General features: G+C 46.2%; 1 protein-coding gene across 25 annotated transcripts in view; it reads right to left on the bottom strand.

The window, feature by feature from the left end:
• Positions 1-15,499, bottom strand: part of LOC146195028 (uncharacterized) — a 413,834-nt gene that overhangs the window by 56,592 nt on the left and 341,743 nt on the right. For 23 of the 25 annotated variants that reach the window (XM_084597638.1, XM_084597655.1, XM_084597631.1 and 20 more), the window contains one exon: positions 14,077-14,118. The exons of the other annotated variants lie outside the window; for them this stretch is intronic. In XM_084597638.1, coding sequence (XP_084453764.1) covers positions 14,077-14,118 — 42 coding nt within the window. The remainder of the gene's footprint in view (positions 1-14,076; positions 14,119-15,499) is intronic. 25 annotated transcript variants of the gene reach the window in all.

Genomic DNA, 15,499 nt, shown 5'->3' with positions numbered 1-15,499 from the left:
GCTGTGCTAGGGCTCTCCCTAATTTTAAAACATTGGATACATTAGCTGAGGAACTCGATATATATATATATATATATATATATATATATATATATATATATATATATATATATATTGTCACGTAGTAGTGACAAGACCGTTGACACCAGTAGACGACACAGGCTTGATGGTACTGAAATTAACTTTTTACTGGGCTGACTTGCGCCCGCAAAAGAACAAAGAAACTCGGCGGCGGCAATAGCAACAAACGTGCTCGTCGATCGTCGAACAAAGAATCCCCGTCACACTCGTCAACGCTCAATTTAGAGGCTGCTCAGAACAATTTAGATTACGTCTCAAACTGCTACTAGCAAAACCTGGAACATTGTAGAAGCATACGCAAGTGATCGGAATCTTCGAGACAGATCTCGGCGCATCGTTTGCGACAAAGAAAATGATAATGAGTCGCATCGCGACAACAAGCATGAACAAACACGAGATACAGAATCGATACGCGTGCCGGAGTAACAGTGATAAGGCCGCATGCCGGCGGCTGTTAACAGCAAATACAGTTTTGAAGGTTTCGCGGTGTTATTTCCCCCTTAAAAAAACATCGCCTCATCGATTACCTTACCTTCAGCTGCTGATACCCGATAGGGCTTCTGGCGTATCGGAGGTGCGGACCCGTTTGAGCAATATATATATTGTTACGTGGCGGCAAGCGATGACAACAGGAGAACAGAGGACAGAGAGAAGATGCTCGATGGTCGTGATATGACGTTTAATGAATCTGTGAGCAGGCCTAGCGCGCACGCTCCTGCCCATGTCACTGCCCTCTTCTTCCTCCTTCGTCCGTAATATGACCAGGGGTCACCGAGCGATCGTCCCAATCGTAGACGAGGAAGTTTACCGATGATGATTCCATGGCATGATGATAAGCGTGTCTGGATGCTTGAAGAAGAAGAAGATGTAAGAATAGAACAGATTGCCGATGCGATGTCTGATGCGTGGGTGATCCGCCTCCCCTGGAGCTGTCAAACATCCGTCGCCAGAGTCCATGGGACCGATGGCTCGAGGTCACGTCGGGCAGCTTGGGCGGGGCGGGGTTGCGCGTTCGTGTCAGTCGCTTTCTTCCGGTCGTTGGGGTCTTTCGGGTCCTTCGTCTCGGTTCGGATTAGTGTGCTTGTTTTTGTCTTCAGGGCCGGGCTGGGGCCTGGGCGGTGGTAGTTGGTCAGGTCTGGGCTTGAAAGGCTCGAGCGAAGCTGCTCGGCGATGTCCCTGGGCCCTCGGTTGATGGCCTCGGTTTACAGATGGCGTCGATGCTCCAAGGCGAGGATGGGATTATGAACCCAGCACCTCCACCAAATGTTACGTGGCAGCAAGCGATGACAACAGGAGAACAGAGGACAGAGAGAATGTGCTGAATTTGGTTGGTTGTACAACTTTTAATTCCATCGGAAACGGGGAATCGTGCGCCCGCAGATTAGAGGCTGGCAGGTAGCCACAGCAAAACTGCCATTCAAAATTTTGGGAAGGGGAGGACATCACCGGAGGCGGCCAAAATCCTCACCCAAAGAACGATAAAGAGGAAAATTCAGTTAATTTGGACACCCGCTCACGCTGCTGTCCCTGGTGACGAGGCGGCTCACGAGCTAGCCCGAGCTTTCTACTTACGGGTAGCCGTACTGGGCATACGACGAGTGTCTGCTAAATTACGGGGAAATCATCGGCCATTATAAATTGGGACGTAGACTGGTACCCCCCCAGATGTTACATTAAATAATAGAGAAGCTGTCACGTGGAGGCGGCTACAAACTAATACGTTCATGAACCCGGTCTGCGCGTTTCACGCGCTACCAGACCTTAGGGACAATGATCTCTGCAAACACTGTGGGGCGAGAGGGACCTTCGACCATATAATTCGGGAGTGCCCACAATCTCCAGGGATAGGGCAAAATATTACAAGTGGAGAAGCCTGGGATACCCTGCTGCGAAGCGCGGACCCTGCGATCCAGCAACGCACCGTCCATCTGGCGGGAGAGGCCGCAACAAGCCAAGATGCTCGATGGTCGTGATATGACGTTTAAGGAATATGAGAGCGCGCGCGCGCGCTCCTGCCCACGCCACTGCTCTCTTCTTCCTCTTCGTTCATAACAATATATATATATATATATATATATATATATATATATATATATATATATATATATATATATATATATATATATATTGCTACGAAGATGACGAAGCAGGCAGTGGCGCGGGGCGGAGCACTCGCTCCAAGCCCGCTGGCCATTCAAGCATATTTCATCGTCATGTCATCATGTAGTTCTGTTTCTGTCGTGTCGCCGTGTTCCATAGCTTGTCATGCCACCACGTAACATTTGGTTGGAGGTGCGGTTCATCGCCATCCTCGCCTTGCGCCGTCGAAGCCAACCGTACGCCGGATCTATCGGCCGAGAGCCCGTGGAGATTTTAACCCAGCCCTTTGTGCACAGACCCGACCAGCCGCTCTCCCCAGCCCCGTCCTCATCCTTAACACAACACATGACGACCAGGAAGAGCCCAAAGCCGACCTGACCGACCTTACGACGAAGCGACCTCAGGACCACTCGAGCGAAGACAGCACCCCCACCCAAGCCGTTCGGCGTGTCCATGAGCCTTGGCCTTCGGCAAACGGTGAAGATTGGACATGATGCTCTGTGGCAAGGATTCACTCCATCGTCGCATTCATTGTGATGTCCAGCATTTCATGTCCTAATCCTGTGTCTGTGTTCATCGTCGCATCATGCATTGGATTTCTAGCAATCGATCGGGAAGATCGCTCGGTGACCACGGGTAATGCTACGAAGATGACGAAGCGGGCAGTGGCGTGGGGCGCAGCACTCGCTCCAAGCGCGCTGGCCATTAAAGCATATTTCATCGTCATGTCATCATGTCGTTCTGTTTCTGTTGTGTCGCCATGTTCCATCGCTTGCCATGCCACCACGTAACTATATATATATATATATATATATATATATATATATATATATATATATATATATATACCATCCCCAACGCTTTCCTCGGCCTCGCCGACTGTTGGCTTCTTTCCTTCATGTATTATAACGAGCACCCTCATTTCCCCTTGATTGATCTGCTTGTAGCTTACGGGGGTCTCGGTTCTGGCAGTCTTGAAGCCATAGGTAGCGTAAGAGGGTTCTAGCACAGCTTTCGCCCTCGCTCTTGATCACGTTCTACGTGACGCTGGCGGTAACAAAGGACGTCCCACGTCCGCCGCTATGGCTGAGGGCGGCGCTGGTGAACACTCTCAAGGTTCGTATACAGACAACATAAATACCCAAGAAAGTAGCAGGGGGGACAGCGGCCGATGTAGCTCAGTTGGTAGAGCACCGGACGCGTTATTCGGAGGTCGTGGGTTCGGATCCCACCATCGGCACGTAGTTTTTTCTTCTACTTTGTGTTTAATTATCTTTCCTCTAAACAGATTACATTACTAATTTCTGTGGTTATCGAAGTAAACATTAAAAAAAAAATGACATAAACATACCATCCCCAATGCTTTCCTCGGCCTCGCCGACTGTTGGCTTCTTTCCTTCATGTATTATAACGAGCACCCTCATTTCCCCTTGATTGATCTGCTTGTAGCTTACGGGGGTCTCGGTTCTGGCAGTCTTGAAGCCATAGGTAGCGTAAGAGGTTTCTAGCACAGCTTTCGCCCTCGCTCTTGATCACGTTCTACGTGACGCTGGCGGTAACAAAGGACGTCCCACGTCCGCCGCTATGGCTGAGGGCGGCGCTGGTGAACACTCTCAAGGTTCGTATACAGACAACATAAATACCCAAGAAAGTAGCAGGGGGGACAGCGGCCGATGTAGCTCAGTTGGTAGAGCACCGGACGCGTTATTCGGAGGTCGTGGGTTCGGATCCCACCATCGGCACGTTGTTTTTTCTTCTACTTTGTTTTTAATTATCTTTCCTCTAAACAGATTACATTACTAATTTCTGTGGTTATCGAAGTAAACAATAAAAAAAAAAATGACATAAACATACCATCCCCAACGCTTTCCTCGGCCTCGCCGACTGTTGGCTTCTTTCCTTCATATATATATATATATATATATATATATATATATATATACATATATATATATATATATATATATATATATATATATATATACATACATTGGTATGATATTTCATTTACCTTCATCGTAATATATAGGCATAAAATTGTTTTTTTCTGGTCTGTGCTACAAAGCAGATTTTGAAGCAATGACATCATTTTCTTGGCTACAGTGCGAAGATGCGGCACAAAGAATACACCACCGACCTAATTGTATATATTTTCACTTGGTAGTGACAATGCCACAGTGCACAAACGATGCAATTGAGACTGCAATGAAAGAAACTCTTTATTTGGCTGACTTTCACCCGCAAAGGAACTAAGCAAATCCGCAAAGGCGACAGCAGCAAGTGCAGATTACGGAAGTGGTTGTGCTTAATAATAATACGGAAGTGGTTGTGCTTGAGTGCGATTGTTCCAGAGCAGTCTTAGAGATTCCCGCGCTAAAAAAAGTGGTATATGCGCGTTTACAGATACCTGTGATGCACAGAGAGCGCAAGGTTGCTCCGTGCGCTACCATCCCAGTGCTAAGGCAATATACTGGCAGGTGTTAAAAAACAAGCAAAGGTTCGCGACATTACCCCCTCCCCCAACGCCTTGACGCTCCAAAATAAACAGAAAAAAGTAAACGCAAACGCACCAGCGTTTAAACACCACAGATCATTCACCGCGCAAGATATGGCTTGAGACCTACAGCAAGTACGATTTCTGGGCGCGCGCGTCGCCACTGGGATGCTGCCACTCCGTCAGGGTGGACTTAGTAGCCCGGTTGTCCGACTCTGCGAAGGGTTTAGTACGGCCCAAAGCATGTACGTAACGACTTCTGACTCAGTCCGCGACGGCGAATCGGCAGCGCCCAAACCCAGACTAGTTCTACTCGCTTGTAGTCTGCGTTGCCTCATCGCAAGTTGTAGCGTCGGGCGTCGATCGTTGCTGGTCGTTAATGCGAAGCCGGGAGTCGGGATTCCTCAGCGTGCTGAAGGTAGGTGGAACGGTTGTTCTCGTCTGTGACGTGAGGAAGCATTGCGTCGGGTTTGATAAGGGGGGCTTGCCATACCACGGCCGAACTGAATGCCGCTATGGGCACTGTATTCTTACGGCCTGCGGTTTGGGGATAGTTGCCCCCTGTGGTCGCAGCTTGTTGGAGAGCTCTGCAACCATGATTTTGCGCCGTCAGCCGCGCTTCGGAATGCTTTTAGAGCTTTTTGGGTTCTACGGTTGCCCGGCATGAGAGAGTAGACGTGCAGAAATTTGTTATCTTTGACTTAGTTGCAGGAAGCCAACCCACTAACTCCAGATGCTGCACTAGCTACGAAATGAGAGGATACACCCTGCGATACATTTCTGACGAGATTTGCTAAATCTCGTCTCAGTCTCACTAAATGAAGAACGTAAATACAATACGACAGTTCGTCGCCGATTAAATATGCATTTTTGGTTTTACGTAGTAAATGGGATATGTGCGTACGTGTGCGCTCGTATATCGTGACCGGCATTGTCAGCAGTAACTGCTACGTCTGGCTGTAGCGGCGCACCGCTACAGGGCAAAGGTTCGAAAATAAGCAATGAAGATCAAAATCTTTGGCATATGGTTCATTCACAGTAAAAGAATTATCGCAATAATACACATCAATGAAACCAGGCACTGGATGCCAACTTGCTTAAAATTACTTAAATTGCGAAACACCATTGGCACATTAACACTCCTAAATGCTAAATACACGATACTAAGCTATCGATGCGCGACTTTAGCGTGAAAAAAAATGCGAATGATGAAGCATTCTTTTAGCTAGAAAGTAATACTTTCCTACGGAACATTTCACACAAGCAGGAGTAACTAGCTGACGGAACCTCAGACCTAGATATGTTTCCTTGAAGGATTGTGAACATTGTTAGATGATTTATCATTTTTGTCTCTGACCGCTTTCGTGTAATTAATGAGGGTTATTCTTAAGAATTTCTTGGTTATTAAGCACGCGAACCTTTTAGCATGGTTGTTTTGCCTCATGTGGCATCTGAACAGAACTGACTATTCAAGCTCCCGCTATTTGTCTAGGAATTTTATACACTGGTAATATTTGTAGACTATTCAAAAGCATTTGACAAAATAAATCACACCACGCTATTAAAAAAAGTTGGAATATTATGGTTTCAGAGGCTGTTTTCTATCCCTCATTAAGTCTTACCTACAACACCGCCAACAAAGGGTACACATAAATAAATTTTGCTCCAGTTTCAAACCATTATTACATGGCGTTCCGCAGGGATGTATTCTCGGGCCGCTGCTTTTCAACCTATATATTAAAGACCTTGTTAACATAGATTTAAACACTTCATTTGTTATTTATGCCGACGATACAAGCCTATTTTTTTCACATCACAGTTTACCCCTGCTTGTTAAGAAAGCGAATGAAGTGCTTGATGTACTAAACACTTGGAGTCAAACTAATTCTTTAACTATAAACGTCTTGGAGACAAAATCAGTTCTTTTTCGCCCAAAAATAAGCCAGTTAATTCCAATATTGTCCTCCGACTAGGTCTTTCGGTCATAGATTTAGTACCAGTTATAAAAACGTTAGGTCTTCTTTTTCAAGAGAATACGCAGTGGAACGCGCATGCTGACCTTGTTCACTCCAAACTTTCGCGAATAGTAGGTATTCTTGCACGCTTTCGTTATTTTTTGCCAAAGCACATCAAATTGCTCTTATAGAACTCCCTTTTCATGTCCACGCTATCGTATGGTTATTTGGTATGGGGAACAACGACCTACACAAACCTGTCCAAAATCTATCGACTACAGAAAAAAGCTGTAAGAATCATTTCTAATGAATCTTATGACGCACAAAAGGAACCTATATTTCATGACCTTATATTACAACCATTAGCGAACCTGTTCAACGCAATTCTGCTAAAACGTTATCATACTTATCGCATAAATAGTGACCCTTTCCTTGAAACACTTGCAACGCTGACTCCAGTTGAGAAAACGTATGGCACACGAAGCAGTCAGATTTGGAAGATTCCCCATACCCGTACCAACTATGGCCGCCAAATGTTGATGTACAAGCTACCACAAGCTCTTAATTCCTCTGTTAACAAGTCCAGCTAATCTATACAACAGTATATGTCCTCAAATCAAAATATTGTTAACACATGTAGTTCTGTACCACCCAATATTAGTCCTATCCTCTAAATGTAGTTTGTAATATATAAAGGCGTCGTTATGTTTAAAATGGCTTTTCCTTGTTTTGTTGCGTTTTCTCCGCTGCTGTTATGCACTGTAAGCGGGGTGCTAGCCTTTGTCAAGCCATCGCAGGCTTTTTGCTAGCACCCTGCAGCATCACGAGTACTGTATAATCAGTGTTGATGCTAAATAAAATGATTTGTATGTGTATTTGTAGGTCAACTTCCCCACAGTTTTTACAAAGTAATTTACATGTCTGCCTAAAAGAGCCAACAGCTCGGTTTGGGATGAAAAGGTGCACTACTGACTTGGCTCTCCATACATTTGAAGATTGGATCACGCCAATTACTGGTCGTGACAAAGCTGAGGCTTCCAATGGCAGCGATTGGCTTTGCATGTATTCTCCTTATCCCTACACCTCGAAACTAAAATAAAAAGGCGCATGCTGCTGCCTTGCGTACGGCTGCGGTTCACCGGACTACTGGTGCTACATGAGCAACGCAGAGGGCAGGCCTGGGCGTGTTGTGCTTTAGAATGAGAAAGCCCGGACGCTCCCACACAACGAGTCTCCTGGATGGTGGTGGCGTAGATATAGATCGCGTAGGACCGGATAGTGTCCTATGCCTTATGTTCAGCACTGACGTACATATCAATCATATCTATGATGGTCTTGTTCAGCCGTTCGGTAAGTCCGCTAGTTTGTGGATGTTATGCTGTTGTGCGCCAGTGCCTTCTATGACAATAGGTTATTATGGCTTGCGAAAGCACCGCCATAAATGTTGTTACCCAGTGAGTGATAAGCACTGCGCTGGCGCCGTTACGCAGGGTAATTATTTGGACGAACAACTTCGGCGCTTCTGCTCTAGAACCACTAGGCAGGTCTCGCACTTCGGTGCAGCGGGTGATGTAACTGGTAACCATGATTATTTATTTCTTGCCCGTTGATGAAGTTGCAAAAGGGCCAATCAGGCCCATCCCTCTTTGGTGAGAGGGCTTTGTCGAGGCGTTATTGGGTTCAGTAGCCCAGCAGGTCTCATCGGTGTTATACTGCGTCGATGACACTCACGGCACGTTATCGCGTAATGGACAACGTCGGCTTGTAACCGCGGCCAGTAATACTTCTTGATGTGGTGCAACAAGCGCGCTATCCAGAGATACCCTTCTTCGACTCATCGTGTAATGCCCTGCAGAATTTCCTGTGTTAATTTTTTTGGTGAAAGAAGAAACCACTAAGCCCTGTTGTGCCCGACGTTCTCCTCAGCTAGGATGTCATTGCTTAAGGCGAACGACAGCAAACGACGTTTAAATGCATCTGAAGGGTAGCTGCCTTGCTTTCCAGGTAAATGGATAAGCCTTTCAACTGAGGGTCTGAGCGCTCCTCCTGAACGCTACCGCTACCTTTTACCGGTCCCAAGAATGCGTTTCCTCGTTTTCCTTTGACGGCATGTCAACGGAGGCTTGTTACAGTCAGTCTTCGTCAGAATACTTGCAGCTATACTTACACGCCCAACAACTATTGCGCCAAAATCTTGAAGACATAAGTAACTTTGAACAAGGCAACGGTAGGGGTATCTTATGTTAGGGAGCCAGCAGAGCGCATCGTGATCGCTACCTTGATGGTCGACCGTAAATGTACGAACGGAATTCCGACATTGCCCTGAGGATCGCGAACCGCTCCTCGGTAGTTGAGTAGTTGGCTTCGGCTTTTCAATAGGGCCTGCAAGCACAAGCAGTAATTTTCCAATCCATTAAAAGAGAAATCTGACACACCAGGCCAACCAGTAATTTATGCATTACATGCCCGAATGTGGCTGTAGCACAGCACAGGTCGAGCGGCAATACTTTGAACTCAAGTGACTTTCTGGTATGATGAACGCTATGTTCTCGCGGTCTCTTCAGTCGACCTCAATGTGTCAGTACCCCCTCTTCAAGTCCAAGGACAAGAAATTGCGTTGTAGAGCCAATCCAGGGTGCCTTGAATGCAGGGGAGCGGTTAGACGTTCTTCTCCGTTATGAGATTTAAGCGGTGGTATTAACTCAAAACCAAGCGTTCCGTCTTTCTTTTTCACCAGGTAAACATGTGCAGTCTAGAAGTTCTTCGATGGCTTGATAACGTCAGTTATCGCGAAGAATTTGATTGAATTTCTCGAGGAGCCCTTGGCATCGTCGTGGTGGTACTAAATAATGGCTATGATGAAGAGGGCGAGTGTGTTCGTTTGTGACCAATTCGTGCTTTGCTTGCACAAAACACTCATTGTAGTTTTAAAGAGTGAGAATCTCGCTTTTGTGAACAACAGTTTGAACAAGAACAAGAAAGACACGGGACGGGCTAGACCCGTGTCTTTCTTGTTAAAGTCTGAAGCTGCTCGAGTTGTTTTACAAATATTTATATTTTCCAGCTAGCCAAACTGTGCTGTGGTGGTGCTGTGTTGACATCGAACCTGGGCTCATTTCCTCGGGCATGTGCGTTCTTTGCGGGTTAGTCACGGAGGGCAACTATATCTCGTGTGCCTGCGAGCTTGTAGAGGAAAGTGATTGGCGTGTCCTTGTTAAGATTCTGGCGTTCTCCAATGAACTTGTTCACCAACACCTCAGTTTGTTCATTTCGAAACGGACGATGCGTCTTGCGATTCCCTGTCCTCGATTCAGTGGTAAGTGAATGTTCCCCTCGACGGCTCCTTGTGTGGTTTTGATATCTCCAGTACAACTATGATGCTTGATCGCGACGCTACGCTCACTGCTTTGCCGAAGACGTGTAGAGCCGCGTCATGCCCCTAAAAAGCCGCAGTGCGTATGGCTTTATCTGTCGATAACTTGATTAGCTTTGAGCAAATGTCTATGATCTCGGGACGTTCATTCGGTAGTCTATGCTAAAATCACATCTCGCAAACACTGCTGTAGCACCAAGAAGCTCTTTGAGTATATCCATTACGATTACTGTTGCTTTGCATTGCCTCAAATTTGTAATTAATTTTCCACAAACGGTGCCAGTCAGGGGGCCATCCCTAGAGGTCAATACTTTCCTGAACTGGGAGGCAAACGATCCACTGCTGACAGATTAATCAGCTTCGGTCTCTACAAGGGCTGTGAGTGTGTGCCGTCGACAGCAAATTCAAGGTCGCTTGTTTGCGAGCTCTCATTGCAATCGGCCTTGGTGCCCGATCTTGGCTCTGTCGTGTTCTGGGGTCCCGGTGGGGGCACATCGTTGCCACATTACAAAGTGTTGGTATCCAGTCGGAGTCTGGTAGTGTCATCACCGATGCTGTTGCGCGTAGTGGGTGAAGTGCAGGTTCGTAACACGTCGTCGGTGGCAGAGTATCACGTTGGCGTTGAGCAACCTCACTCGCCAGTATGCTGTACGAGAACTGCGGGTCCTCCTTTGCACAATATCATTGTAATTGTCTGCCGGCGGAGCAGAGCAGGCACTGATTGGCGATGGGGAGTGGTAAAGTCGGTTTGGTGGCTCTTTGACCGCAAAGTAAATTTTTTGTGGTATTTCGCCAGGACGGGGTCTTGGGAAGTCAACGGTGAAACGGCACTAGCTAATCCGTCTCTACTGGCAAGGAAGCAGGATGTGACAGGCTTCACCGTAGTGAAAGCACAGCGGGCAGTTCGAAGTCCTCCGGGCGTCGCATTTGCTGAGGTTGAGGGTCGTTCGTAGGCCTGGCGGACGGAGGCTAAGGGGCGACTTCCAAAGCCAGGAAGGTAGCAGCGACGGCTTGGTGTCACACGTCGTGGAGACAAGCTATCTACTGGCCTGGCGTAGCTCTCACCTATTGACTACTTACGGGCAAATCTGATGACTTCTGGCTCTGCAGTGTCCATCACTGTGCTCACAAGCGGCTGTCTAGGTTGGAGCTGTACCAAGAATGTGCTGTACCTCTTCGCGGAGGACGCCCGTAAGCCTCGCTACTTGAACTGTTGAACTCCTGGTAGCACCTAGCTACGGGGTAGACTTCTGTAAGTCTTTTGTGGTTGTCGTCTCTTCCAGGCGAACTATGCTGTGTTGCGACGAGCGGTTTGACTGGTGAGTCCGGACCTCGAGGTTCGTTTAATGAAGTGCGCTTCTCTTTCGAGTTTGCCCATGTTTCTTGGTGAGTTCCTCACGAAGCACGAACTAGGGACCCTGAGCACTTCACATCAAGAAACTGACGTGTCCTTTGTCATGTTGATGTCAGCGCTATAAAAGAAGAGCTTCACTTCTTAGACTAAATTTAGGACGGACTCAGTTGGATGAGTAAGGAAAAGCCTTTCCGGTCACGCTTTTCTCCCAAGGCTTGTGAACACGCTGAGCAGCTCTCTCTTACAGTCTTCTCGTGTCGTGAGAGAAGACTACTGATTCTCATAAAAATTACGGGCTGCATCGTCTAATACAAAGTAGGCTTTTCAGTGCTTCAGTGCATCGTGTGAATGTGTAAATGAGGAAATTCCGACATACTGATTCAGCCAATAGGCTAGATCTTGTCCTGAGGTGCCGTTGTAAAGGGGGACTGTCAGGACTACTCGTGAATAAAAAGTTGATCCAGTGCTGTGGGTTGAGCCATAGTCGCAGCAGGATCTTTCTTCCGAGTTCAGCAGGAAGGGGGGGGGGGGGTGTTCAGTAGTAGCTCATGATCGGGTTGGAGCCGTTGAGCTTTTAGGTCGGTGGCTGGCGCGGTGGACTGTTGGCAGGTATTCGGGAGGCATTGACATGGCTGTTATATTGGCTTGTAGGAGGAATCCGGAAAAAGGGGGCTGACATGCGCCCGCAAAAGCACTTAACGAATCGGCGGCGGCGATAGTGGAATATGTACTCAGTGGTCGTCGACCTACGGACGCCCGCTATTCGCGGTAGCGCTGAATTTAAAGTCGTAGCAGAAATATTTAGATAAACCAGCCAAGAGAAAGGAAGAGCGCGGAATGATACGGAAGCAGTTGTGCTCACCTGAAATAATTCCAGATTAATCTACGAGAACCCCGTGCTACAAAGAAAGTGATAAAGGCGAATTTCTCGATGCGATCATGCAAAAACAAAAGCGCAAATTTGGTCCTTGCTCTACACTGGCAGTGATAAGGACACATGCTGGCAGCTGCTGCAAAGAAGAAGTAAAAAAGCTTAGCGGAAATACTAAAAACAACGTTTCAGATGCCTTAGCAGCAGTGCTTCAGCAAAGATTCCAGCTGCAATACGAAAAACGAGTCTTATAATGTGGAACTTTAGCTATACATGATACAGATAGACACGCGCAGATGATAATGATCAATACTATCGTGTTGTTTCCCAAGGAGTATATGTAAATCTTCCGCTAGCTCCTGTCGGCTGGGAGCGAACCGAATTCGACGTAATACCGATGTTCAGTAGAACTTTGCTCTTCGAAACATCTCATGTGATGAATGTATCTCTACTTTTTGCATGAGTGTAAAAGCGGTATTTGTTTACCAAGATACTTTGTTGGGCGAGTTGGTAAACATCCATTATTAATTTGAACTGCGCGAACAAGAAGACACAGGACAAGGTAAAAGGAAGCCACAGTACAAGCGCTTGTAATGTGGCTTCCTTTTATCTTGTCCTGTGTTTCTTGTTCGCGCTATTAACATGCAGCACCATGATGCGCATCGGACCACTGGTGGTGTCTTAAGACCATACTTGCACCTGCTAACAGCAAGCCCGCAGTGCTAGAAGGTGCTCGACAAATACAAGGGTGGACAAACAAGGCGTTCACAGCAGAACGAGGCATTCTAACATGGGCATGCAATATTTGCTACTAAATGCTTATTGTCACGTAGTGGCGACGATTCCGGTAGCCGTAAATGACGACGCTAGCGTAGCACTTGAATGAAACCATTTATTTGGGTGACTTGTGCCTCCAATATAACTAAATGAATTGGCGGCGCCAATAACAGCAAACGTGCTCGTCGGTTGTCGAACTAAGAATGCCCGTTTCAGCGTCAGCGCTCGATTTAAAAGCAGTAGAAAAAGATCGAGATAAAACAGCAAACAGAACGGTTCGCGGCAGTATGAAGAAAAAGCGCAGTAAATGCGGTGTCATGTGTGGTCGATTTAAATGTGCGTGCTTTAAACCTCCCAAAGCCAGTAGCAAATTTTCCGCATTTTAGTGTGCACTCTAACCATGCCGTGAGGGAGGTAAGGAAAGTGCGAGTGAAAAAGGTTGACATGTGTATTAAAGACTCTGAAGTAAGGGGTAAAGAACGGAATGAAAAAGAAATAGCAAAAAAGGGTTCACTTTGAGGACTCTAAGAAACGTTGGAGATGTTTACTTTAGCCCTTAAGAGCATGGCTCGAGTGCGCTAATACATTAAGGGTTTTGGACACCAATTCGCAAGCACGGATATAATTTGAAGTCAAATTTGAGAGTTGCTCACAGCAGAGCATTCCGCAGCAGTAGGAAAATATGCGCCAATACGCCTTGATAGAAGGCAGCTATACTGCTTCTAGAAGGAATTCTTATCGCTTCAGAAAGTAGTCAGCATTTAGAATAATTAACATTCCTTTTGAGATGAAAGTTCCAGGTTTGGTTTGCGGTTCTTGGAGTGTATGTACTCGAATGAAATGCAGAAAAAAAAGGAAATTAAAGGTTTCGCCCTTGTTTTTCCGAATGGTCATTAAAAGCAAAACGGATCTATATTGGGGTGATCACCACATCGTAGTAAAATACATAGGTCGGCCCACTGCAGCATCATAGTGTCGTGTAAATCCCTGTCAAAATGCAAATATGCCGATGTGCTCTACCAGAATTGTCTAGAATATTTTTAGGTTGTATTTATTACATGACATGTTTACCTCCTGTGCTTGCTCCATGCTCATTTCCTCCTTGTCCATGTCCTGCAAAGATAATGCATCATCTCCTTCATGCCGACATCTGTATCCTATTCAAGTTCGGTGCTAAAGAAATATACTTTCGCAACTATGGTCGAAACGGCCGGTTCACATGACAACAGGGAACAAAATGGAGAACCTTCCAGCTATCGTCGATGCGTCCACAACAGCTTTGAGATAATTTCTTTCGTCAGTTTTAGAGCCACTTTATTTGCTAAAAGGTATCTAAATTCCCTAAAGCTTCATGCTTATAAAATAGCATAGAGCTGTCTGATACTAAGCCCACATTGAATACTCTTTACCAATAAAGTTTGTTTACAGAGATGCATTCACCAGTTTTTGAAATTAGCAGTACCACCCTCTGAGTCAGAGCATAAGTACGATGTAAAGACAATTCAGAAGAAATCAGCAAAAAGGAATAGCCGTGAGCGCGACATGTAATGTGCAGGGAAGGCACCGGTGGTATCTAATGGTGACAGACTGGATTCCAACGGAATCAAAGCGTAGCTTAGGGCGGCAAAGTACTAGGCGCTAGAAGAGATTAGGGGTAGCTTTTCAAGCCAAGTGTACGTCTCTGGAGCTATACCCAGTTAATTGGAGTGGTAATGTAGATGCCTTTGCCCGGCAGTGGGTGTATTCCGATTCGTGATATTACCATAAGAACCTTTCCTTCTGTCCTAGATAAAACGGACGCACACTTCCAATACAAAATAATATAACTATAAGTCAGTCCAGACTCTATACATAATTTTTGGGTGAAAAACGCATGGTCACTAAAGCAGTCAATTGGCTAGACATACAGTCGTCACGGGCCCTAAACGTGCTGGCTGGTTCTTTCTGCTTACGCGTCTGCAGGCTTACAAGCTTACAGGCTTACAAGCTCGAAGCTTGTAAGCCTGTATTAAACACAGTTGTTCGGACGGCGACATATGTACCTAAATATGCCTGATCTCAAGGCGACATAATACAGTTTACGGCTCTCAGATGCGGCGCGGAGTATAGGAGTCTACGTACAATACAAAAATACAAAAAAAAAAGAAAATAACAGGGACAGAATGAATTTATAAAACATGTCGAAAAGCTTACTCAAATACATATCGCCCGGGATTTACGAAGCTTCCACGCAGATGAAAATCCCTAAGTATTTCTGCCGAATATGTTTTATTCTTTTTGTTTACCATTCCGCGAGACCATGTAATCATTTTTGTGCTCTCCGCTTCCTATTCCGAGCCTTGATAACAATGTTTCCGTCTCCTTGGTATCTCGTGCTTAGCGGTACTTTTTTATCTGCATTTCTTTCTTTTTCGTAGAAGTGACATCGAATGTTTCCCTAAACCGTCCTTTCTTTCCTCCAATCCTATACACTCTCGCTCTCCAATCTCCCTCT

The sequence above is a fragment of the Amblyomma maculatum genome, chromosome 3 (assembly GCF_055883805.1).
Source record: "Amblyomma maculatum isolate TAMU_Amacu chromosome 3, ASM5588380v1, whole genome shotgun sequence".
Taxonomy (NCBI): domain Eukaryota; kingdom Metazoa; phylum Arthropoda; class Arachnida; order Ixodida; family Ixodidae; genus Amblyomma; species Amblyomma maculatum.
Note: the sequence above shows the minus strand (reverse complement) of the source record. Positions and strands in the feature narration are given on the sequence as shown.